At 46.2% G+C, this 27,680-nt stretch overlaps 1 protein-coding gene across 1 annotated transcript in view; it reads left to right on the top strand.

The window, feature by feature from the left end:
* Positions 1-27,680, top strand: part of Tacr1 (tachykinin receptor 1) — a 168,614-nt gene that overhangs the window by 65,423 nt on the left and 75,511 nt on the right. The window contains 1 exon segment of the mRNA NM_012667.3: positions 27,293-27,487. Within this exon segment, the coding sequence (NP_036799.1) occupies positions 27,293-27,487 (195 nt within the window).

A 27,680-nucleotide genomic window follows, 5' to 3' on the forward strand; every position in this document is an offset into this window, starting at 1 on the left:
ACACACACAAACACACACACACACACACATTCATCACTACCTGTCATGCACATATATATATATATATATATATATATATATCATATACATACATACACACACATCATACATAGAAATATATACATATATACATTCATTATAATGCATATCTCATACACCACAGCCACATATACACAGATACATCATGCACAGATGCCAAACATGCAACTACATCATGCACACGTATATCATACATTCACATCATACACACACATATAAACATACATACACATACATACACAAGACACATGTGCACACACATAGACACATATGCAAGCACACACTATAGTCAGAGGTGATGCTACATTACTCAGAAATGAATCCTCCTTATAGTGGGACTTCAATTTCCATCTTAATAGAACATGTTAGTTTAGAACAGAAACAGATTTGAGAATTGCAGGTTTTCTTTTCCCCCAGTAAAATCAAAGTGTGCATCTGGAAAGAATACACCTCATTGTCTGATGGCGTTGACCAGGCTGTGGCATTAAATGTTGTTGCATCTTTCTGGCCCTTTCCTCCCCATCCTGCTGCATTTTTTCCCTCCTGAGTGAGAGGCCAGCATTTTGACTGTGTCTCACATAAACTTTCAATGCAGGTTTCTGTCTTTCCCCTAGTGGCATTTCTCAAATCCCTCATCTTCCACTCAACGGGAAGATTACTTTTGTTGCCCGAATATTGAACGCCGATGATTTGCTTGTTTGTATGTGAGGGAAAGAAAGCTCTAAGCGATTCTGTTTTTTGTACAACAGTATGACTCTCCATGGAGGGGCCCTGGGTGGTCTAAGGGCATTCAGAACATGCTAGCATGACCCTATGGGGGAGAAGAGAAAACAGCTTAATCCCAATTCAGACGAGGCTTTTGGGGGTGCACGATACAGCTGTAGCCTGAAACACCCCCATCTTCTCCTTTGCTGTTCGTGTTTGAGTAGAGACATCACCGCTTCTTATGTGAGCCAGCCGTCAGGACAGGCCTGCCTACTGTTTGACTCCAGCCGTCCTGTCTGTTTTTTCAGTTGTCTCTTCTGCCCCAAAGTCTCCCTAGCAGAGTAACCCTGGGGAAAGGAACCCCATTGCCTCATTGCTCTGTGCTCCATGTTCTGTAGTTGTGAAGTATGGATGCAATACTTGGACGATAGGCTCATTAAAAATAAAAGCTATTTATTTATGTAGTGTGGCCTTCCGACAACCTGATTAGTCAACCATTTCCTACTGAATGCTTGGATGTGTTTATCTATTTCCCTTAGAACAGAGCTTCTCAAACATTCTCAACTTATGAGCTCTTTTTGCCTGGGAAATTTTTAAATGACTCCAGGTACATAGATAAAAATTGGTATATAAATCATCTGGTTACTGGTAATAAATCATAAGGGGACTTTAAAACAATTATTTAGTATACATGTAATTTAAACATTTATTAGACTTGAAAGCGAATTTGTATGCTAATGAGATGGAGGAGCTTGTTTATTTTTACATAAATAATTAAATCTTGGCTGAATATTTGATAGTACAGGACATAAGGCGTTTTCAATATTTTTCAGAGCAGATGGACATTTTTAATGATTTGTTTGTTTTTTATTTATGTATTTGTGCGGGTACCTATGGGAGATCCCTGGGCCGGAAGCTAAAAGAGATTGTAAACCATCAATACGAGTGCTGGGAACCAAACTCTGGCTTCTAAAAGAGCAGTAAGAGCTCTTAACTGCTGAGCCGTCTCTCTAGGTCCCAATATTTTTGTTTTATAATCACCAGTCCTGAGAACACTGCTGCACATAAATATGTATGTGGAGACAGGGGGCGCGGGGTTGGGGGGTTGACAGACATGCATTAAGGACAATTCCGGAAACTGTGAGGAATTCCGTATAATCCCAAGCCAAACTCATTTACTGACTTTTTTTCCCCCTGAGATTCAAGTCAGCAGCTCAAACAATAATGGTAAAAACTCAAACATTCTAACAGTACGATCCAAACATTTGGCACTTACATACTGAGAAATGACAGGGAGGTGGTAAAATCTTTATTTGGGGCTTGTGGAGATGTTACAGTGGGTAAGAACACTTGTACCTGAGTTCAAATCCTTGGCTCCTACATGACAGCCACAGCGGACTGTGCCTGTAATCCCATTGTGCCCACAGAGGCCAGTGAGGGGCATTGGGTCCCCTGAAACTGGAGTCACAAATGGTTAGAACCTGGGTTCTGAGCAAAAGCAACAAATCCTTTTAACTGCTGAGCCATATCTCCCTCCTCACAGTATGTTTAATTATATAAACTAAAGACAAAAGAGGTTCCTATTTAAAAGTAAAAATAGGACACATGGCTCACAAAATCAAAAACATTTATTGTTTGGCCCTTAAGAAAATATTGGACAATTCTGGAATTGCCATAGGGTGTCTGGGCTAACAGAAAAAGATTCAAATCCTGGCTCTAATATTTACTGCCAGAAATTGACACCCAATTATCTCTTGCTTCGCTGAGGATAGCAGTCGACCCCTAAAGAGCCAGACTGAGCATCAAACAAGAGGAGACACATAAAGAGCCTAAACCCTGTCTGCTTCCTCCTGTTCCACCCAGAGTAGGTATCCAGAAAAGAAACTCCAAATTATCATCTTGTTGCAAAAAAAGATGTTAGGTGTGACCTGCTTTAGCCTGGAAGATTGCCACAGATTCAGACTTCTAGCAATCACCCCAGAGATTCTGATTCGGTAGCGCTCAAGAGAGGTAAGAGCATCTGCCTTGATTGACGAAGTCATGCATGTGACTCTGTGGCCAGTCTAGAGGTGGAGAGCCAGCTTCCCCAGACACATAAAGAGGACACAACCTTCAGAGCTTGCAAAGACCGAGTATAGGAGCAGCCAGTCCAGCTGACTTTGCACCAGAGCAGAGCCCGGGTGAAGGCACAACGATTTTCATAGACCTTTCGAAGTCTCCCTTCCTGGATGCTAAGGACCTGGGATATTTGTCTGATTTACAATTGAGCACCATTTTACACACCACTAGCCCCATGATTACACACGCTAAGTAGGAAGATTGGAGGCGAAGAGTCTAAGATCTGGAGGCTTCATCCGGAAGCCTGCGTCCTGCCCTTCGAAGTTTTACATTTTAAACTGTATCGTGCTTGTATCAGGTGTGACGCTGCAACACTGCTCCCTACCAGGGGCCAGGCTGCCTGCAGAGACACCACGCAGCTGCCAAGCAGCCTTGTGTGCAATACAGAAGTTTCTGAGGCCCAGCTCTCTCATCTGTGCAGTGTGGGGCACATTACCGCCAACACCCTGGACTCTTGAAATGTTAAATGGATTTTCATACATAGAATACTTAAGCCAGTTTCCAGCACAGAAGAAACCCTCAACTGTCAGTGGTCTTTACTTCACACAATTTCTTGCTACCTGTATCCCAGTTCCCCCCAGTTTCTGGAATGCTTCCACCCCCAGGCTACCTCTTACCTACCAGACCCAACTCGTCTCTGGAAGCCTCAGCTCAGATGTCATTCCCTCTGAATCACTCTCTGACCACGAAGACTACCCAGGTCTCCGTGTCATAGGCTCGTACAGCCATTCCTCTTGCCAGATCCTGCCCTAGGTACACATAGACATCTATGTGTATGTTTAGTTGAGAAGCACCAATCATGCTCACCCAGTCCTAAGACTAGGATTTCCAGAGGGAACGGGAGATATGAACAGTTTCTTCTTCCACATTCCTCGGTCACAATGAAGATTGACTGAATGAATCAATGAAGTGAGTGTCCAGGCTGCCTCCTGGTGACAGTGATCACTAGAAGGGTCAAGTCCATAAGAAGTAGGTCCTCCAACACTTTACATAACTACAGCCCCATAGAGGGTTTTTTTCCCTCCCTCGTAACATATCAAGATACAATATAGCTGAATGAGCCGTCAGAGCGCCACCATAACAGCTCAGTGACATTCCTACTTGTTGTGATGCATTTGTTCAAATGGTCCCTCAATTCTCTGTCAAGAGAGTGCAAGGGGGGATGCGGGGAGTGCCATAATAGGCATGGCACCATCTTAACTTTGAAGTCTCTTTTCACCTGAAAGTTTCCCTTGGCAACAAGGCAAGAAATCTAGTCGGGTGTAGGGTTGTCGGCCTGCATCCACTCCACCACAGGGCACGGCTGCTTGGGGAGGTGCCACGCTGCCTCTAGGGTAGGTGCTGGGCCACATGGAAGGCACCAAGACACTGTTCCAAGGGTGGGAAAGCACAGATGTAAGAAAGACGTTAGAAAGCCAGCGTTGGTTCAGGGGTCCCTGGTTCTGTGTGGAGGCCAGGGCCATGGGACTCTCGGGCTCTTGGACATCCAGGCACTGCTAAGAGTTTCAGAAGAGCAGAGAATGAGGTCAGGGACCCCAGGGCTGGGGTCAGCATCTAGCCCAGGGCTGGGGAAAAGGGGAGCTCCAGCTAGTCCCAGCAGAGATAGTCCTTGGCTTGGTGGTGGCAGTGGTAGTTGAGAGCACAGAGAGGCCTTCTATGGGAGATTAGACTGTGGCTCTGTAGGTGAAGGCCTTCATGGCTCCCCATGATGGATCTTGGTGAAAAGAGACAGACAGTCTGTGGTTCCAAATCGTTTATTGTCATGGCGGAATATGGATGTGTATACCTTTTTACTTTTGGATAAACTCAGTGTAGGCCTGAGATTAAATACCTTTTGCACGGAGGAATATCTGGAAGGGAAGCTTATTGGCAATGCCTTCCCGGCCTCCAGGTAGGTACCTCATTAGCATGGAGAGCTGTGTTTTAAGCCTACTTGACTGTGGTCATGTCTCTTTTCCTATTGTCTTGGTCTGAGATATTAGGGATGCCACATCTGCATGTGGAAGGACTTGAGGCATTGCCCTTACATGATCTACAAATCTATGAGGGGCTGCAGCTACATGACAGGGGTCTGGTGCCAGGAGCCCATCTCTTCAGGGTCTCTGAGGTTTCAAGCCTTTGGCTTGACCTTACCAGATTTTCTCTCACGGCCAACCCATAGTTAGGTATCCCCAGTTGTGAATAAGAAAAAAGAATTTAATGTTTTCCAATCACTAGTTTTTCCAAAATGGAGTTGTCTCATGATGCACAGCACCAGGCAGAGGAAGTTATTGAAATATGTAGCTGCTGTTAGCCTGCAGAAGTCACTCCCAGCCCTCTGTCTCTCTGCTGTGCCTCTGAACTCAAGGGTGCTCTACATACATCTTCTGATGCTCACAATGAGAAATTAACATGGAGTTGTGGGAACTAGGGTTGGGGCGGTTTGTCTCTACTCTTTAACCTCTCCCTTACTATTAAGAGATACAGTAATGGCAAGCATGTCCATCTTGCCTGCTATCCCATGCTGCTGGCCTTCAGAGTCCGTACCATTTTATTAGTTGAAGCTCTTGAGTTGTCTTAGGTGGAAACAAGCCCTGGGAAGCATCATGGAAGCCCAGCATCTTAAACTAGGTTCCCTGAAACATCTTAGACCCGAGTTCCTGTCATAATAGCCAGGGAGTGGGGGAACTGAATGTGCATGAGAAGGCCGAGGGCATTCACTCTCAACCTCTCACATGCTGAAGGACTCTGGGGTCAGATTCTCTGTATGTATATGGGTCTATGAGGAAATCCAGAAAGGTAACTGAGAGGGGTGCCCTATGAGACCACTCTACATAAATGGCTCAGATTCTGTTTATAAAAGTTCTATTTTAGAAGCACTATTTTTAATAATTTGGAGGAGTAGACTAAAACAGGCTATTCTTCCTCTTAGTAAACTTGGTCTTTCTAGTAAACTCTGCGATGGCTGGGGATCTACTTTTTGAAAGCCTGAGGATGTCAGAGACGTGCAAATACTGGGATTTCCTTAAGCCAAAGTCCATGGAGACACCAAAGTCTGCCACACAAGAGAAAGTGGTATCTTCTATTGAGAAAAAAAAAACTAGCAACAGCAGCAGCCACAGCAACAACAGCAACAACAGCAGCAGCAACAACAAGCTACTGGGGTATGATTCACCTTATAGTTTATAGTCAGTCATGAAGTCAAGACAACACCTGGAAGCAGAAGCTGAAACAGAAACCATGTGGGAGTGCTCCTTACTCCCCACGGCTTCTTCAGCCTCCTTTTTTATCCAACCTGGGGCCACCTGCCTACGAATGGCACCATCCATGATGGCCTGGGCCCTCCCACATCACTCAGTAATTGAAAACACTCTATAGACTTGCCTACAGGCTAGTCTAAAGAAGGCATTTTCTCAGTTGAGGTTCCCTCTTCCCAGGTGACTAGCTTGTGTCAAGTTACAAAAGACCAACCCAACAAACAGCTAATACCAGGGGTTTGGTGTCTGCCAAAAGGTATCAATCACCTCTGAAGGACAGCCATCTTACTGTCGTTTTTCTGCACTTTAATTCAAGAGCTCGGCACCCTCTCAGCCCAGCCATGTTCTAGATGACAATATCTCCTAGAAGAACCATATCCTTTCTTCCACCCCACCTACTCTCCGTCTCAGTGTGCAGTTTCCCTAACTCTAGCTTGAGTTCATCCCTCTCACAGGACTTTACAGAGAGAGCAAGAAATGAGCCCATAAACCCCACTGATCATAATGCTTCTTCAGTGAGCAGCTAGAGATCTGGCTTGCAGCGTGCAGAAGGACGCATGCGGGCTATGTGGTGGCCATCATGAAGCTTCCACCCTACCATAGTCGCTAACGTTTCTTTCCTTGTACAATAAGTCAATGCCATTCCTATTTTTTTTCTTTGCCATAGCTGAATTATAGATGCTAGATTCATTGTCAGCATTCTAAGCAGCAGAGAGTCCCCGGGGCCTGATTGTCTAAACTACACAAGTTTACTCTGTCACATAAAATAGGCATGTAGGACAATGGCCTAAGAGTGACCCAAAAGCCAGTGGACATGTGTGCATCGATATAATGTCCCCATGAACCTATGGGATGCCCACATTTTTAACTCTCGGTTTCTCTATATAGGGTTTCCATTCCTGTCGTCCAAAGTGAGGTTACAGAATTACGTTCCAGGCAGCCAGACAAAAGAAGGGAGAAGGGGCCTAATGGACTTCTCAAACTCTGGTTGGTTTAAACAAGAATCAAGGCTTTATTGCTGAGCAGAAAGAGTAGAAATGAAGGTTGTAGCAGACTACCAGCATCTGTATTCTAGAGATTACACAGTTTATCTCAGAGCACAGTGAGTTGGATGTCTTTATAAAAACAGCCTCCAGGCAAGAAGTGACTCCTCAGAATGGTTATAGATGGTCACTGAGCCCACTGGATATCGAAAAAGTAAACAGGTGAACATGGGTAAGACCAGACAGCAGAGAGCTTATGAAGATAAAAATGCAGGTCGTTAATGTTTCAGAGGTTTGTACAAGGTGCCTCTACCACTTCTTGGCCTCTATCCCATTTCTTACTCCATATGCCATTCCCCTCATTCCCTTCAAATGGACCCTTTAAATACGGAAGAAGTGCTGGGGAGGTGACCTGGCCAGTAAGGTGCTTTTCTCGCGAGCTTGGCTGCCTGAGTTTAACCCTCAGTCTCCACATTTAAAAGGCAGACATTAGAACTAGGGAGATCACTCAGGGAGCTAAGTACTTTCCACAGAAGCATGAGGACCTGAGTTAGGATCCCCAGAACTCAAGCTAAAAAGCTAAAAAGGTGTGTTCTTATAACACCACAGTAGAGAGGTAGACATAGGTGGATCTCTGGGGCTTTCTGGTCAGTCACCCTACAGTTCCAGGCCAATGAGAAACCTTCTCTCCAAAAACAAGGTAGATGGCATCTCTGAAACTACAGTGAAGGTTGACCTCTGGCTTAAACACACACACACACACACACACACACACACACACACACACACACACACACCACAAGATGGAGGAAAGCAATGGGGCAGGCTTAAGGATAGAGAAGACATTTTTCACATGTTTCATACTGTGAAAGCACTGCTATCTGATGGCCTTGTCATATTAAAGAAGCGATATCAACTCTATTGAATCAAATAACCCCACTTCATTTCCCGTGAGGCACCCCACTTAATCTCATATCCACCCTGAGATTACAAGAACTGATTGAGCAGTGGGCATCCTGACCCTTTTACAAAAATAGCCTGAAGTGGTCCCTGGCCATCTCTGCCATTTGGTCCTCTCACCCAGGGAACTTGCAACCACTCTGAGCAAATGATCTGAAGAGGAAAAAGAGAAAGAAAGAAAACATGTAAGGGGAAAGGCTGCTCAGCAGGCCCGGCAGCCATGAAACAGATACCAAGCTGCCAAAGCTGTTCAAACAAGCGTCTTTAATCTGTTTGCGACACCTGTCACCAAGGCACAGAAAAGGAGGCATGAGAGATCAGAGACCTTCCACACACAGTGGGAGAGCGCTCTTTCACAAGACCTCTGGAGTACACTTCGAAGCTTGCACAAATGAGTCTGGTCTCTGCATGCAGTTAGTATCACACATAGCATCCCATTCTGCGGAGTGCTGGCTTTCCACGTGTTCTTTGTGGTAACACAGCCTAGCATTAGCGTGTTTGGTCTTTTTGCTAGAAATTGTGTCCTTGGTTGTCTAAACTGGGCAGAGACCAAGAGCCCAGAATCTCTGTGCCATGGGCAGGCATGACTGGGCTTGTCTTTGCCCTCGTATCTGTCTCCATTGACCCCTGGCAGAGGTAGAGGTTGCCTAGTCTAGAGGGAGGGCTCGTGGTGGTGAGAGCTCATCAGGGCTTTACTCTTCCCACAATTCATGGGGAAATGTAGAAGAGGGCTAGGAATACCAAGCCACAGAGGTGCCACAGAGCTTTGTTTTTCCCTCAGGGTCAGCCCTTCCCTTCTCTTTCCCTATGTAGTCATGGTTACCCATGGTGCTTGGTTACCCATATGTAAAATGTTATGCAAAACAGCTTCGGGCCAGGGGAGGTAGCTCAGTGGGTAAAGCACTTGTCTTTGCAAACACAAGCACCTGAATTTGATCTCCGAAACCCACATTTTAAAAGCTTAATGGTGGGACACACTTTCAACCCCAGCCCTGGGAAAACAGACAGGTGGATCCCTAGGATTCATTGGCTAGCCAGCCTGGACTTGGTGAGCCAGTCAAGAAACCCTGTCTCAGCAAAACAGGGTGGAGGGTGCCTCGAGAATGACGTCCAGGGCTTTCCTCATTAGCCTACACATATATAAGCACACATATGTCTATGCAACTTCACACACGCACACACACACACACACACACACACACACACACACACACACACAGTTTCAAGATGATCCTCTCCTGTGCTTTTAACACAAGTTTTCCCCTAGACTTTCTAGTACACGATTCTGGAAACACTCCTGACTTCAAGCACAGTTTACCTTCATCCTTGAGTATTCATGCACCTCAGTGAACCTCAAAGCTCTATTCTGTCTCATGAAGGAGTTGGATTAAACAACCCCAAATCAGCCAATCCATGCTAGCGGCCTACCTAGTCACTGAATCACGGATGCCATCAGCATCCAAGTGCTACAGACAAGTGGACCTAATCCCTGGTTCAAATTGCTTCTAGTGTGTTTGCCCCTGACCCAGCATCTTTTCCTTGAAGTCCCGAGGAAACACATAAGACTCCTCTGATTAAAGCCGGTGTGTGGCGTGTGTGTGTGTGTGTGTGTGTGTGTGTGTGTGTGTGTGTGTGTGGCAGTGTGTGAGGCACTGTGTGGCAGTGTGACAGAACAGATACCCTTGGGAGTCTTCCAGACCTTCTGCTGTGCCCCATGCACCTTTGGTTCTTTTTAAAACTCTCCGTATATCAGGTCAGCACAAACTGTCTTCCTGTCTGTCTTTCCCAAGCCTGGTGTGAGGCTCACAGTGATGCCTCACAAGGCAGAGACGGCCCCTTCTGATCATCTCCGGGTGCTATGCCTAGGCTCTGTGGGGGTTGGTATTTATGGTCACCTTGATTAGGTTTTTGAATCACTGGGGAAAAACCTACCATATCCCTCACCATGCAGCCTTCCTACTGCTGGGATAAAGCACTGTAAACAAAAGTCACTCGGGGAAGAAATAGCTCATTTTAGTTTATGGCTCCAGAGAGTCCATGATGGAGAGGAGGGTGTGGCAGCAGGCAGCCAGGCCAGGAAGCTGAGGAGCAGCGAGGCTATGAACCCTCTGTTCTGTTCCCGGTGACATATTTCCTCCCAAGAGGCGTTCTACCTACCTTAAAGGTACCCCACCCACACCCACACCCACACCCACATCCACACCCCCGCCCCCGGCCAAAACTCCACCACCAACTTGGGACCCAGCAATCAGATATGTGAGCCTATGTGGGACATTTCTCACTGAAACCACTACACACACCTGTGGGTTTATCTGTAACTGCGTTTCCAGAAAGGTTTGATTCCAGAGGAGATTCACTGAGGGCATAGACAGCACCACCCCAGGGGCTGGGTTGCAAACCTGATTTAAAAGGAGAGCGCAAGCTGGAATGCACTCAGCTCCCTCTGCCTTTGACTGTGGACACAATCTCACAGAGCTGTCTCATGTTCCTTCTGCTAGGAGAACCTTAAACTGCGAGCTGAGTAAACCCTGCCTCCCTGAAGCTGCTTTTTGTCAAGTCACACAGCAAGGGGAGAAGTGACAGACACCAGCTCAGCATTGGTGGGAGGCAGAGCCTAGCAGGAGGAACTAGATCACTAGGGAGGTGCCTTCTGAGGCTATACCTGGTCTCTAGTCCTCTGTCTGTCTGTCTACCTGTCTCTGTCTCTGCCCCCCGCCCCCTCTGATTCCTGTGCACTACAGAGTGAGCAACCTCTGCCATGTGCTTTCTCCACCATGGTCCTCTTCCTCATCATGGGCCCAGAAACCCGCAGACTGAAACCCCTGTACCCGTGAGCAGAAATAAATCACTCTTCCCTCAAGCTGTGCCAGCTACTGTATCACAGTGACTGTAAAACTCACAGAAATGGGAAAGTTTGTGTTTCTTAGGCGGCTGGATGCTTCTGACAGAAATGAGGGGACAGCGGGAGACGCTGGCTGAGAGGTTGCCGTAAGGTGGAGAGGGATGGAGACGGGCCTTGCGGGAACAGAGAGAAATTTCTCCAGCTCTGCCTCCCCGTCCTTGACCTGTAGCGAAACACGCACAAAGCTCTTATAGAAACTACCCAGCAGTAAGGAAATGAGAAAGTGGAAATGAGGCGATTGCCTGAAAGCTGCCCCCTGTATGAGAGTACTACCGAGTTCTTCCTGACCCTGGCGGCACGTCAATGAGTTTTGTTGTTTTATACCAGAAGGAGCAGAGTCAGGTTGTCCTGGGTTATGGTTGATGATAACATAGTGAACATTGAGTACCAAGCCATAGTAGGTAAGACCTGTATCTCCAGAGGAAGCCCCCGAGGAACAGGGCAGGGAGGTTCAAAGAGGACTGTGTACATGACTCTATGGATCCTAGAGGACTGGGTTGGGCCCTGCCCCCAGCCCTCTGTCCCAAAGGCCGATGGGCCCCTGCCTTCCTCTGCTCCCTTCTCCCTTGGGAAGGTGCCTTTCTCTGTGACAGTAACACTCCCATCCCAAACATCTCCGCATCTGACCTCTTACTGGTTCCTTCTCTCATAACCACTCTCTGAGAACCTCTCCCAAATGCTGGCAGAAACACGATCTTCCAAGAGCACCAAAAGGAATCCCGAATGGGGAAGCGAGTATACAGAGGCAGCAGACACCAAACTCCTCCGCCACGCGGAAGCCAGGTCTTGGGGTCTCCGGGCCAGGAGGTAACTCATTCCAGTGTATAGCTGGCCAGACACTGGGACCCCTTTCTCAGCTCTGACACCAGGTTTCAGCAATTATTTTGTTGAATCGTCTCACTGGACTGTGAGGGATGAGTAACGTGGCTTTAATTTATTTTTTCCCCATGAAATACTATTTAGGCTGTAATTGAGTACTTCCATCCTTGACAGCAGCTATTAGGCTGACGCCACTGCCTCCTCAGTGTTTCGCATCTTTGGGCGTCTGGCCCCGGATCCAGCCAGCCACTCGGCGGTTCAAGCGTCTGGTGTCCGGCATACCCTGGGTTTAAGCTAGGCCCGGAGGCTCTAAGAGTCAGTTATGTGACCCCTGGGGAGACGGCACGTGGACGGAACACGAAGGCAATGTGAGCACTGGCTGTGTGCGCTGCCGTACACCTGACATGTCCATTAACTCACTCTGCCTGGGAACTACCATCAACCCTCATTTCAGGAGGGAAAATAAACGCCGATTCAGAGCCGCCACTTTAGGAGAGATTAAGTGGTTTTGGAAAAGCGAGGAGGGGGATCAACCGGGAGAGGCAAAAACCATGTGCTGTGTCGGGAGCTACTCTGGAAGAGGAAAATCATAGCTTTATTCAGTCAGAGGGGGATGCAAGGCCCCAGGCCCCAGGCCCCAGACCAGGAAGACCCTCCCTTCAGTGCACACAGGCTGTGGGTGGTCAATAAGCAAAGGGTGATGGAATGTTTACTTTCTAGAAATATTCCTTTTTTCCCCTTGACCCTCTGTATTTACTTCTGCCTCTAACACCTTTCAGATCCTCTGAAAATTAGTGTGTTCTGTGGGCACCCACCCTCCCAGGTCCACGGACCTGCCCTTCCTCCCAGCCTGCCTCCTCGGACTTCCATCTGACTTTAGCAAGAAGCAAAGCCAGTAGCCAGAACCTCTGCCTGCTGCTCGCGGCCTGCTTGATAAAGGGAAGGGCTGAGCCATCAATCTGTGGTCAGGTGACACAGATCTTCAAAGGATGTAATATTTGAAAGTTATCAATCAGGTCTTGGGCTCAAGGGAGACGCTGAACTGCTGTCCCTTTGGGTAAAAAGTTTATTATGAGTTATGGACTTACAGACAGAATGGCAGACAGCATGGCAGGGGCCCTGATGAGAGTTCAGGCTCACAAAGCAGGGCCTAAGTCCCTTCTTATAGACCCCAGAGAAAGAAAGCCAGGCTGTGGTCAGGGTGTCTCTGATTCCTGGACCATAGGAGGAGGGAATTTCAGGGAAAGAATGTGGGGGAAGAGAGATTCACTTAGCTCAGATATACCCATTGAGGCAGGAGGATAGCAACCGCCGGTAGCCTTCAGATCCTAGACAATTTGAGGTATTAAACTTCTTTTGGGGGACATGAAAATAGCCTGACCTTGAACCTCAGAACCCACATTTAAAAAGACAAACATAGTAAGCACTTAAAGTCCCAGTGCTGGGGAGTAGACTTAGGCAATCCCTGGCAATCCCTGGCAAGCCAGCCTAACCTTTTGGTGATCTCCCCTCTGGCCTCCATATCCATACTCGAACACATACATGTGTGTGCCCCCCTCACTCACAGGCACCAAGAGTATCACACATGCTGTTTTCCATACATGCCCTCACCTAATTAAGCTCAAATTCAAGTGTCGTCTCAGTGAGAAGATTCTTTCCTGTGCGTGCCCACAGGGCCTTATGTCTGTACTGGCTGCTGCTCCTATTGTAGTGAACCTCTCCATGTAGTACCTCATGCAAACATCATTGTGTGTGTGTGTGTGTGTGTGTGTATGTGTGTGTATGTGTGAGTGTGTGTGAGTGTGTGTGTATGTGTGTGTATGTGTGTATGAGTGTGTGTATGTGTGTGAGTGTGTGTGTATGTGTGTGTATGTGTGTATGAGTGTGTGTGTGTGTGAGTGTGTGTGTGTATGTATGTGTGTGTATGTGTGAGTGTGTGTGTGTGTTCAAGAAACAGTCATCCCTACAAAACATTGGCATCCTGCGCTCTGCTCTGACACACAGAGAGAGGTTAATTAAGACACACCGAATGAATCAATGGGAAATCAGTCCAGGGAAAAGCATAATGTCTATGTGCAGAGATGTGCAGAGAGAGGAAGGAAGGCTGTGCCCACTGTCGGCAGTGGGAATGAGAGTCCTGGGTCATTCCTGATTAAAAGCAGAGACAGCTGCCAAGTTCAGCCTCAGCCCCGGCACCATTTGGTAGAGGAACTGATTTCACCTGAGTCTCAGCTCATCCAGCAAATGAGAGTCTGACGTTAGCCTTCCTCAGAGTTGGAGAATGATAAATACGCTAACACAAGGGAAGCAGGTAAGATTGAAACCAGCATTAACCGCACGTGCTAGATGCTAGCTGCGAGCTACTCTTAAAGAGTGATGTGCAGGCGAGCTTTTCTTTCCATCTCGAGATTTAGGTGTAAGTACGGGGCTTTTCTGTGCCAGCCCTTGCTGAAATAATGGCATGGAGACCTGGTATATGTATTAAAGGCTTCAAGCACTGTGACCGGGCTCATACTGAGCTATTCGAACCTGACCATGCTGGTCTGGCCTACTTCCCAGCTGCGTGTCCTGTTACCTGGCATCTTGACCTCACCCTGGCCTCCTCCTTCATTCATATGCTCGAGTGACTCTCCTGGTCGTTCCCCTCCAACCCCCCACACACGCCCCCATGGCAACTCCTCTCCTCTCTCGACCTGGGTCTGCCCCCTTGCTGCAATTGGAAGTTCTATCTTAACTCTCCTGTTCAGCTGTAGGCTGATCAGCTCTTTATTAACCAATCAGAGGTGATGGAGAACAATTGTTACACAACATTAAGACAGGAGATGCTTCAATAATAATGACAATGACAATGTCCGGACTGCAGCCAGATCTGTGGACACAGTTCACAAAACCATCCCCCAACCAGGAATAACTTGGAACAGGAACAACACTTCTCCCTGAAAAAAAAAAAAGTATATGTCTTGGTGGGTGCTTTTGATGGTGACAAAAATGCTGACTTGCACACCACAAAGTATCACCTTATATGAATATATTCCCATGATAGACAGTGAAAAATGCTGAGAGTCAAGAGCTGAAGGTAAATATTCTGTGACTGGAATCAGAGTAAGGACGTCAGTTTGTCATCCTGAGTACTTGACCTAGATCATGACCTTGTATGAAAGTAAAGGCCTGGGACTTGCATTTGAAGGGTTGTAAGATCCAGTCTGTCAAAGGCAGGAGCTAGATGACTCTACCTTGAGTAGACCAGAGTTGGAAAGCCACTGGTTTACCTGTGCAATGTTGGCAGAGAAACCCACCCATCTCTAATTTTAGTGCTCGATTCAATAGAGAAAAACAGTCTCCTCTCCTAAGGGTCTGGGATAGAAAGAGGGTTCTCAGAGAAGTGTATGAGCCAAGCATGGCAAGCAGGCAAAATCAAAAGTAAAAGGCAAATCAAAATTGCAAAAAGGAAATGCAGCCATAGTTAAAATGTAGAAGCTTAATGGACAATTACTACATCCTGAAGAGAGTCTGTGAGCTGGAAGGTTAACCCCAAAATTACCCAAATGCAGAGCGGGCATCAAACAGTGCAGCATGGGACATCACCTGGAGCTGGAGCAATGGCTCAGCAGTTAGGACTGGCTGCTCTTTCCGAGGACTAGGATTTGGTTTTCTGGCCAATGTGGCGGCTCACAACCATGAATAACTCCAGGTTCCGGGTATCCGATGCACTCTTCCGGCTTCCATGGGCCACAAACACAGTGCACACACATATGTATGTAGAAGCTGGGGAGTACTCAGGCATATAAAATAATTGTTTTAAATGTTTCTTAAATTTAGGGGATAAAAATCAAGGATATAAAACTAAATTGTCTTAGTAGAGAAGGCATCTCTACATTCTTTGTTGAATATTTTATTCAATTTAAATACTGCAAAGCCAAATGATTTCCCAATTTCATACCACTCCACTCTGATACAGAGCATAAATTAGCAACACAGAGAAATGCATTGGGGGAAAAAATCTTCTCAATAGTCAAAATAGTTGTAACATTTTAAAAACTAAACTGTGCACACCACACAGGCTTTTCTTGCTTGGCTCTTCTCTTGTCTCTTAGGGACACGATTTGATACATTCTTGCCATGTTCCTATTCAAAAATCATCCTTTATAGGGCTGTAGAGATGGCTCGGTGGTTAAGAGCACTCATTGCTCCTGCAGAGGACGTAGGTTCAGCTTCTATTGGAGGTTCCCAAATGCCCTGACCCTAGTTCCAGGGGTGCCCGATGCCCTCTTCTGGCCTCTGCAGGCACCAGGTGTGTTTGGGTGCACAGACATATACTCAGGCACAGACATAAAATAAAAAGAAATCTCTAGCAAAAAAGAATCATAATTCATTCATAATTCGATATTTTATGGTTCTTCATTTAAAAAACACTTTAATTAACGATCTTTGGCTAATTTTAAGCAACGTCATGCAACTAGAATCAATTTTATTACTTGAGTTAATTCGCAGAAGGTTGTCAAAGGCCCGAACACGTTTGAAGTGTTAACTGAGTCAGAAGTTTGTATTCATCAAAAACGAAATATTACAAAAATAAAGTAGTTCGGTGACTCTAAACACCAAGACATTTTCTTGTAAATCTCAACGCTGTAGCTTCCATTTCAATTGACAGAGCATCAGCTTGCTTGACACCGTTGCAAAATAATATAAATATAAATATAAATATAAATATATATTCTTGTCCCAGGCTTTCTTAATTTAGTAAAAACAATATTTTCGACTCACTGTATTCATCAGCAGAAAAACAAATGGCTTCATCTTCACTGCCGAGGTTTGGACTCGATGGCTCACACAATGACAGCCAGCTACTTCACCTTCCAAAGGCTCTGTGTCCAAGAATTAATTGGATTAAAGGAGAGATGAAGCATCATTGAAATGAGCTGATTTTCTGTTTGAAAAAAAAAATCTGATGACTCTGATATAAAATTAGAATCATTTTTCTGTTTGGCAAGTTCTTCAGATAGCTGAGCCAACGGATTAATAGCTATGACTTGACCTTTTGTCCATGCAACAGGGAAATTGAGAATGACTAAAATTAATTATTTCGTCTAAATAAAAACTCGTGTTTCTCAGGTAGGCGGGCGAATGAATGCTCCCTGTATGAGCACCCTCTGAGTATCTTTAGGAACAACTGCCCTTAACAAGCAAACAAGGCCCCCGCTACGTAGCAGTCCTCCCCTCTGACTCTCCTGCTTCAACTTTCTGAGTGCTGGAGTCACAAGGGTGGGCAGCCGCATCTACCTGCATGGTTAGCAAGATGGCTTGGTTTAAAAACGAAGAAAAAAGTGCTTGTCGCGCAAACATTTGGTCCCAAGTTCAATCCCCATGACCCACAGAAAAAGCTAGGTGTGTTGTCTGGAATTTATAATTCCAGAGACAAGGAGGCGGAGAAAAGTAGATGCCTGTTACTCCCTGTCCGGAAGCCAAGCAGAATCCCAGAGCCTAGGGTTTCAGTAATAGATCTTGTCTCCAAAGCCAAAATGGAGAGCACTCCTGCGGAAGGGCGTCTGCGGCTGACTTCTGGCCTCCACTGCTCCCCTTTCACCTTCCCCACCTGTTAGCCTTTTGGTGCCAATGCCGATTCAGATTCACAAAAACACAGCACTTTGTTTTAACAAGAAAGTTAATGAGTCAATCGATCGTTGTAGAGTTACACAGGATAAAAAAAAGACAAGACTGTGCGAGGGTGCCCGAGGCAGTCACACACTCCATGGCAGGATGACTCCTCATCCAGCACGGTCACCATACTGATGATTTCCCCGGCCTGGGGACTTGGGGCCCTTCAGGGCTGCAGGTACAGAATGTGACCCTACCTAGAGAGGTGGTTCAATATACTACAATGACAGAGCCCTGGAGCACAGTGCAAACAGGGAAAGGGGCCCTAGATATTCTCTTCCCTCCATTGTCTGGTAATCTAGATATCCTCCTCCCCATGAGTAATTAAAATACCAGGGAAGTAAAATCCAGAGTTCTTCCTTTGCTTCTTCTGCCTGTGGAGCTAAAGTTGACCATTGGTTCTGAGATCAGGTTTCTGTGCATGGAGCCTCTTGGACGTGCCACAGGCCTCCCATTCATCTTCAGTTCTAAGTCTCCAAGTGCCACCAAGAAACGGAATGTGTCCTTGCAGCATCTTCCCATGGGCTGGAAGGATGTGAGGAACTTATCAGCACCCCCAGGGCCGGATCCCTGACTCAAGTATGAAATCCCCAAAGGAAAAAAAGCAGTCATCAGAGATGCAATGGCTGGCAGGTTGTTTGACTAGAACCTTCAAACTGAGACAGGAGGAGAGGGCATCTCCTGGCTCCCCTCTGCTGCTCCTTTGTCGGTGTGTCTTCTTGGTGTGTACTAGTGCTGGCTTCATAGAGAAACTCTCTTCCAAGTCTGTCACATACTGTGATCATATCCACCCTCTCCCTCTCCCATACCTTAGTCTCCCTTCCCATACCCTCTCCCTTCCCTAGTGTCCCTTTGTCCCCTCCCCTCTCCTGTCATATATGTGTGTGTATGTATGTGTGTATAATCATACATTCCTGATATATATGATATATATATTATTTTTATGTACACAATCATGAAGGTATGTGTGTGAATAGATGGTATACTATTTATTCATATATTATACATAGCAATAAATGGTTTTGTGCTTTAGGGATTAGGAACACAGTCCACAGTGCTTGCTTTGTAAACATGAGAACCTGAGTTCAGATGCCCAACAATACACAAAATCCAGGTGTGGATGCACATATCTGTAACTCCAGTGCTGGAGTAGGAGTGTTGGTGACAAGTAGATCCTCAGGGCTCACTTGCCCACCAGCTTATCCAAATGGTGAGCTCTATTCAGAGACTGTCTCAAAAACTAAGATGGGGAAAATAGAGAATGCTACCAGAATTGGACCTTAGGACTTGTATGCACACATAGGCAATAAATGCAACAGCATACCCCCCCCACACACACATCACCACACGGGTACATACACACAAGAATACTAGGATCCGCAAGTGGAAGAACCCGTAATTTTTGTCTTTCAGCATCTAACTTACTTCCCTGAAAATGATGATCCTCTGGTAGTGCTCACTTTCCATTAAATGACATAATTTCATTTTCTCCTTTTACAAATGAAAATACTCTATTGTACTTTAGTGCTGGCTTCACAGAGAGACACTCTTCCAAGTGTGCCCCACACTCTGATCATGTGCACCCATGTGGATATAGCATGTTTCCTTTATTGGTTCATCTATTGGCAGATGCAGGTCAATCCCAGCACGTGGCTGTTGTGAACAGTTCAGCCATTGACATGGGTGTGCAGGTCTCTGTGGTGTGTTGACTGGGGTAGGCGTGTCCAACTTGCGCAGTTTGGGCCATGTACATTCCTGCACAACTATGAATGTCTCCCAGTGCTCTTAGAGATAACAACATATGTCACACTGTCAAAAGGCTGGGTGTCCCTCACCTAGAATCCTTTGGGGCACATGCCAAGAAGTAGTATGACTGGGTCATAGCGTACTTTAGCTTGTAAATTTTTTACAAACTTCCTTAGTGATTTCCAGTGACTGGACAATTTATTAATGCATCCCCAAAACAGTGAATTCATCATTCCATGTTCTTTGTACATAGGGAAAAAGGCCAAAAACAAAACCTGGCCAAGCCATCTCACCCTACCTAAGCTCCCCACCCTCAGCTTCAAGCCAACCCTGGGGCCTGGGATTTATTTTTATCCTATTTTTCACCTAATGCTCTAGTGTAGGTGACAATGTCTCCCTTTGATATTTTCATACATATATAAGATATATGAGTTTTGATCTTTTATATGTATAATGTGTGTGTGTGTGTGTGTGTGTGTGTGTGTGTACATGCTTATGCCGGCCAGTATGCCTGCACGTGAGTGTGTATAGGTGGAGGCCAGAGATCAAGCTTGAGTGTCTTCCATCAATGTCCACTTTAGTTTTTGAGACAGGGTCTCTCTGTGCTGAGAGCTCCCTGACTAGGCTGGCTAACCAATGAGCTCTTAGGAATCTACCTATCTCCCCTCCCAAGCAGATACACACACCCACCTTATCCAGCTTTGTACATTGATGCTGTGGATCCAGTTACAGATCCTTGGGCTTGCACTCAGTACTCAGTTAACCCATCTGCCCAGTCTCCATGACAATTTGTCCTGTTTTTATTAATTTTTAAGTTATTCTGCAAGATAATAAGATTCATTGTAAACAGGGTTATGCAAAATAATGGGTTTCTTCCACGTAGAAGATACGAGATTTCTGTTGTGCATTGCAGAAGCGGCTGCTGCCATTGGTGCCTGGCCCACTGCTGCTGGCAGAGAGGCTCAGATTAGACTTGGCTTGGTTTGGGATTTCATTGCGTTTTTCCAATCAATCACATCCAACTTAGTCTCAGGTGCCTTTGTCACATGAGGGGTTGCCTTCTACACTTGCCCAACCAGAGCAGGTTTCTATCCCAGCCTTGTACCTTACATTCCAAGACAGCTTCAGGGGAGTTCTCAAGGAAAGGACCCACAGCTCACACCTCCAGCCCCTTGCACTCTGCCTCTTTCAGATCTGTCTGTGTGCTCTCTGAGGATCTGTTGGCTTGAAGCTGCTGAAACAACATGGGGAAAGTCACCTGGCAACCAGGCAAGCTTTGGTTGATACCCAAGGCTCCCAGAAGATTAGGAGATGGGTGTTCACGGTGTCCTGGGGATGGAGACTGTCTAGTGATAGGAACAGGCAGGAAAATCCTCCTTCTATAAGACAGAAAGTGAGAATGGAATAAGGAAGCATGGCTCACAAGAACGTGGTTAGGCAGTCAGGTGAAGGGCATACAATTTTAAAGCAACCAAAATTGTTTTCCATAGAAAGATGACCTCAGCACACATGTTTATAGGATGGGAGAGCTTTCTACAGATGTCAGTGGATTAGGAAATGGGCTCCAGAACTGATCCTCTGCCTGTGGGGTCTCAGATCATCTCCTCTCATTGTTCCCTACAATAGAAACTGTGTTCCCCAATGGTCTGGGAACTCTATCTGACTCTTCCTTGAACCACACAGAGCCTTCTTGGACCACACAGAAAGCATGGACATCCAGCAACAGTAGGCTGCATCCTGTCCTTCGCTTCGCCCCACCTCAGACTGTCACAGGTCCTCAATCCCATCTGCCTCACACCCATCTCTTTTGTTCTTGTTGGTGGTGTCACTCCTATCTTCTGGCAGTATTTGAAGTAAGCCATTGGTGGACCCCTAGAATAAAAGACATGTGCCTTACAGAATGGGCATAGAATAAGTCCCCATGTGAGGGGCTCTGGGGATGTTTCCATGGTCTGCAATCTTTGCACCACCTCAGGGAGACAAACAAAGGCCTCCTTGGCTACAGCTATGAACGCCTGAGTTTATCTAAAGCTTTGAATTGCATTACGAAATTTAATTTAGAAAGTCATGACAACTTTCCAATTTAAATCTCTGGAGTTCATTGATAAAAGTAATGCCCCGGATCAAACTCTCAGCTGATGAAATAATAATGACCTCTAATGCAGAGACCTATGCCCTTTGCAATGGGAGGAGGAAGGAAGGAAGAAAGATGGGGCAGTCTTTCTCAGAAAAGATGCCCCAGAAGATGACCTAGCAGAAGAGGACCCTTGTGTGACTCCCAGAATACTGTCTGTGGACAAATACTGAAAATTGTCGAAGGCTTGAAAAATCAAAAGATAGGAATATCCAAGGACTAGGGACCAGTAGGGTCACTCCTACAGGATGATCTTGGCTATCCATATAATAGAAAATACTTTGAACAATGGTTATTGTCATTTAACAGTCATGCGCCTGTTCCGATTGGGAATAATAAAGCTATAGCATCTATGTTTGTTTTGAATTTGATTTTATTCAACTATTTAAGGGGCCCCTTCTATATGCCAAGAAACTTGCATAGTTATTTATCAGTTAGTATTCACTGAATATTGCTAGATCCCAAGCACTAAGGGAACTCTTTTGTGGAAGACAGAAAGGCAAATAGAAAGATAAGTGAGCTGTGGCCGGCACAAGAGGAGTGAAATGGACAGCATTGAAGATGCTCATCAAATCCTTCCACAGAAGCGAGGATGAAGGAGCCAGGCAGGAAAAGACTGAGATCAAAACAGTCCTCCCCTGAGAGACCTGTGTGCTCAGACAGGGGCATGATTCTGAGTAGCGCCCCACAGAAGATGACCACCATATTCCTGGTGACAGACTAGACGTGTATTGACTTCACTGTGCATGCTCTGTCAAAGATGAAAAGTGTTTCTAAACATGATGCCCCGTTGTTCTAGTCCTCTTATCCATCATTCTTCATAAACAAGGAAGCTCAGATCCAGCCCACAATCTCCCTGTAAATAGAGTTTTATTGGCACACAGTTATATCCAATGGTTTCTTTCCCATTTATGGCTGTTTTGATACCATAATGGCAGGGTTGAGTAGCAGAGAGAAACCATGGACCCTGAAGCCTGTATTTGCTCTCCAGTCACTGTGAAGAGTAGGCTTCATCTACAGCCATACTCTATCTCTGGGCATCTGAACCCAGGGACATGGAGTTCTTTAAAGGAGGTCTGTACTGTACTGAGAAAGAGTGAGGAGTGATTGAGTTGACTGCTGGTGAAGGGCTTGGTAGGGCGATCCTCTGCTCAGCGGTCTGGGGCTAGACTAACAGGAAGTCGTGAGGTCTGAGCCGCTGGGGAGAAGAGGATCCTTTTTTACAAGAAGATCTTTCTATCCACGACAAAAATATGCAGTGCTACTCTTTCCCAAATTAAGAGGTTGCTTCCATGGGTTTTCTTTTTATAAAGCATTCTGACTGAAAGAAACTACACCTCCAGATTTCAGCTAGGAGGTCACACACAGCTTTAGTACGAGCTGACAGGCTTTTATAAGGCAGAGGAACCCACGTCACTAACATAACCCGCACGCCTCACAGCCTCTGGACCTGACTCTGGCAGTCTGATGATTAATGGGTAAGGCAGAAAGACTGCCTTGTGTCCCCTGAGCATGGAGCAGTTGATAAATATTTATTAAGTATATTTTCCTAGGGCTTGGAGCACTCCCATGGTAATATCTCATAATCAAATAAGAAAGAGATTTTGAGGGTGGATCCAGATAAATGCACTATATGTTAATGCAATGCAAGTTAGGGATGCAAAAAAAAATACCTATATATTATATGAGTTGTTCAACTGAGGCTAACCACTGTGTAGATAAGAAAAAAAGTGTGTTACATACGCCACAGGAGAGGAGAAAGGAGAGACTGAGACAGACAGATGCTGACACAGAGACACAGAGGCAGACAGAGAGAAGGAAGAAGAAAAAGGAGGAAGCAAGAGTAGTTTATAACTAGTTTTGGACAGATAAAAAATATTTTTAAAAGCCAATCTCAGATGCTACCTTGGGGTTTCTATAGATAATTCACTCGTTTGTCACCAAAATGGCTGCTAGTCTAAAAGAATGGCACAGAGTTGACTGGAAAGGGCTTCCAAGCAGCAATTTTTGGAATAAAGATAAAAATATGACTTTCTGCCACCCATTTGGGGACATTCCGCCAGCACGCTGATGCAAAGCCCCTAAAGCATAGCCACACTGATTGGAAGTGGTGCATCGCCAGCCTGGGGACGGGCGCTGGGATTCGTTTATTTAAGCGTGAGCATTTATCCTGAGTTAAAAGCAAATTAAAACCTTGCGTCTGAGATCATATTAAACGGGGGCACTGTAATTACTGCACGCTCCCCTGTGGGTCTCTCTCTAGTTCAAAGCCTGGGGTGCACAGCTGCCAGTGAGGGTGGACATCTGCACAGGGTCGGAAGAGATATGACATCTCCACGGCTTCCTCCACAGCTTCCTCCACGGCTTCCTCCACAGCTTTGGAGTTGAGGCAGGAAATCTTGATGAAAGACGCAGAACTCCCAGGGATTCACAGCTTCTTTCTTTTTAAGTTTTTAAATTTTATTTATTGGGTAGGGGTAAGTGTATGTTTGGCTGTGTGCACATGTGCATGCAGAGGTCAGAGGTCAGTCACAGAGGTCATTCCTCAGGATCTTTCCACCTTGCTTCTGAGGCAGGCTCTCCCACTGTACATCCTAAGATTCTCCTGTCTTCACCTCACCATGCTGGCGTCACGAGGGTGTGCCACCATGTCAGCTTTGTAATATGGCTTCTGGGGATCTCACTCTCAAGCCCTCATGCTTACATGGCAAGTGCTTCACTGATGGAGCTGCTTCTGCAATCTATCTTCCCTTCCCAGTGTTTATAGAAAGGCTAGCCTGGGGCACCTTCCAGACACCCTGCTTCTCCAAGCAGAGCATTGCCACCGGCCTTGTTCTTAACAACCCAGAAGAGGGAAACCCAGACCCAACACTGACAACTGAGAAAGCTAAAGTTTTTAAGCCTCTGTCCAAATCAAACTATCAAACCTTCCAGATTGTCAGACCTAATCCCAACTTGGGAGACAGCTCCAAGCACTGCTGATCCCAGAGCACAATGCTCTCCCGGCTTAGCCCGAATCTTGAAGACCGCCTACCATTCAGAGGCGTCCTTGCCTCCACACCATCCTTAAGGTGTTGTGTGTTGATCCAATTTCCACCTGAGGTCATTGCAGTTGTTTGTCTGTGTGCCTGCCCCCTGGAGAGAGATGCTTGCAACCTCCTGAAGGGAGGCCCCTGCTCTGCACACAGCGGGTGCCTGGTAAGAACTGTTGAAGCTCATACTGACTGAACTTGCTTTGCTAGTGACCTGGCCCCAGTCCTTGACCAGAGTTCCTAGGAGACCAGAGAATACAGAATTACACGGAATTCTGTGGAGACAGCTGACAGCTGTACAGATGTTTGTGTACGGCTGAAATCTGCATTGATCTTCTGTCCCACAGAAACCAGAAATGCCCGCCTGTCAGATAATGTTTAGACCCCAATGGGTGCATAAAATACCATCCCCACTCTGAGGGGGGGAAAGTGCATTTTTTAAATAAGTGAATCAATAAAATCTGTAAGAAAAACACACACCAGGAGAGACCTTTTCAAAGGGACAAGTGGGACCACTGTGGGACGTGAAGTGCCGATTGCCGCTCTCTGTATCTCAGATCTCTGTGGCTTCTCAGAAGCTATGCACAGCTTTGGACAGGGGGACAGCCTATCAGGCTGACATCTTTTAATCTAGACCACAGGGGTGAGGGGACCCCAGAATGGCTGACTAAGCCAGCAGCGGGTCTCAACCTTCCTAATGCTGTGGCCCTTTGATACAGTTCCTCTGGCTGTGGTGAGCCCGACCGTAACATCATTGTTATTGCTACTTCAGAACTGTAAGTTTGGTGCTGTTGTGAATTGTAATGTAAACATCTGTGTTAAGGTCTCACGCTCTACAACTATGAGGCCTGGAGTTCAGGTCCCAGCACCTGTGTATGACAGAAGGTGGCCATGTCTCCATCCCAAAAGCTCTCAAAAGTTACTAGTGGAGCAGAGCTATGAACTCCCTCTCCCCCTCCCTCTTTCCCTTCTCTTTCCTCCCCCTCCTCCTCTCCCTTCTCCTCCCCCTCCTTTCCCCTCCCCTCTGGTGCAATCCCTCTTAGTTTTGTGTTTTTTTGTTTTTTTTTTTAAAGATTTATTTATTTATTATATATAAGTACACTGTAGCTGTCTTCAGATACACCAGAAGAGGGCATCAGATCTCTTTACAGATGGTTGTGAGCCACCATGTGGTTGCTGGGAATTGAACTCATGACCTCTGGAAGAGCAGTCGGGTGCTCTTAACCGCTGAGCCATCTCTCCAGCCCAAAATTACTTATTTAGTTTTTTTTTTTTCCGGAGCTGGGGATCAAACCCAGGGCCTTGCGCCCGCTAGGCAAGCGCTCTACCGCTGAGCTAAATCCCCAACCCTGTTTTGTGTTTTACACTGTGTCTAGGTTTCCTCATGAAATCACACTCCATCGCCCAGGTAGTAGCTGATGCTGCCTTCCCAACTGAGCTCTTAATACCCACCCAGCTCATCGTTAAGCTTTTATAATGCTGTGTAAGAACTCTTAAACCAGCTGCAATCCCACTCTGTCAACGAAGGGCACCGTCTGAAAACGCAGCAGGCCTTTTAATCTCTAGGCAAGCATTTGCACGTCTCCACAAGCTGAGACAGCTGCAGGGTCACAAGGCCATGCACCTCATGGCACCATCATGCCGTGCTTTGCAGACTGAGACCTCTCCTGTAGTGCTGTATTCCTATCAACGCCGTCCCTTAATTGCAATGGCATAAAAGAGAAGGCTAGGGAATATCGCTCAGTATAGAGCAATTGCCCGACAAGAACAAGGTCCTGGGTTCAGTCTCTCATCAGGAGGGAAAGTGGAGCAAAATTCCTTCTTTTTCTTTGTCTTTAATTGTGTGTATATATGTGTATATGCGAGAGTGTCTGTACATATAAATGCAGTTGCCCAAAGAGGCCAGAAGAGGGTGTCAGGTTCCCTGGAACTAGAATGGTGTGATGGACAGCTTTGCACCATCCAGTGGGGGTCCTAAGAACCAAACTCAAGTCATCTAGAAGAATAGTAAGGGCTCTCACCCACCGAACCATCTTTCTAGCCTCAAAGATAAATCTCTGGATGTTGAAAGTACTTACATGTCATTTTTCTCATTTTGTGTAAACACGTATTTGGCCATCGGATATGTGCTACAAGCATGTCAATAAATGAAAATTCCTCTCAGAATGGTGCTAAATAGGTTCCCGATTTTTAAAAGTCTATCTGACATTCCTTATGATTTTTTTAGTATTAAGTATCATAAGTCATATAGTCTAAGGATAAAAATATAAAAAAATAGTTCAGAAAATACTTGTAAATAATCATTAAGAGGGGCTGCAGGAGAAAGAGCTCAGTCACTGAGTGCCCCCCTGTGCAAGGAGGAGGACCTGAGTTAGTCTACTGGGGCGAGGCAAGGTCTCTTCTGGACCCAGAACTCATAACTTGGCCAGGGTGGAAGCCAGCCCCAATGACCATCCTCCATCTGATACCCTGGGACGGAGGGTTACAAGCATTTGTGGAGACACCCAACTTGTTACATAGGTGCTAGAATCTGAACTCCAGTGTCCATAGTTGTAGAGCATGAGAACTTAACCTCCGAGCCATCCCTCAGGCTCTCCCCAACCCACCCTGAAAAGGACCTGAATTTGATCCCCAGAATTCATGTGGAAAAGTTGGAACATGGGGGTACACACCTGTAATCCTAGCATTGTGCAGCCAGGGGCAGGCAGATTCCTGTAGCTTAGCTATGGCCAGCTAGCATAGCCTAATTGGTGAGCCCCAGGGTTCAGAGAGAGACCGTCTCAAAAGACTATACATGGTTTCTGGGAAACAACATTGGGGATTGGCTCCTGGCCTCTATACATAGACAAACACAAATACTGTAAACCAGTGGGCATCTGGGAATTCCTACGGGCAGGAAAAGCACATAGTAACAGAACACTGACACATACTGACAGAACACTGTCCTTTCTTCTGTACTGCAGATACATGGCCATCATCCACCCTCTCCAGCCCCGGCTCTCAGCCACGGCTACCAAAGTGGTCATCTTTGTCATCTGGGTCCTGGCTCTCCTGCTGGCCTTTCCACAAGGCTACTACTCCACCACAGAGACCATGCCCAGCAGAGTCGTGTGCATGATCGAGTGGCCGGAGCATCCCAACAGGACTTATGAGAAAGCGTGAGTAGAGATTTGCCTGTCTTGTGATCGGCTCGGAAGCCGCTTGGTGCTGTGCAGAACCTTGTCCTGACCTCTCCCCATTTTCCTTCTATATTCTTGCATCAGTGAGGGTTTCACACATGTCTGCCTGACTTCCTCACATCCACTTCTCTGACACGGTGTTGATACATCTACCACTATTAGGGGGATGGCG

This window comes from Rattus norvegicus, chromosome 4 (genome assembly GCF_021556685.1).
Source record: "Rattus norvegicus strain SHRSP/BbbUtx chromosome 4, alternate assembly SHRSP_T2T, whole genome shotgun sequence".
NCBI lineage: Eukaryota > Metazoa > Chordata > Mammalia > Rodentia > Muridae > Rattus > Rattus norvegicus.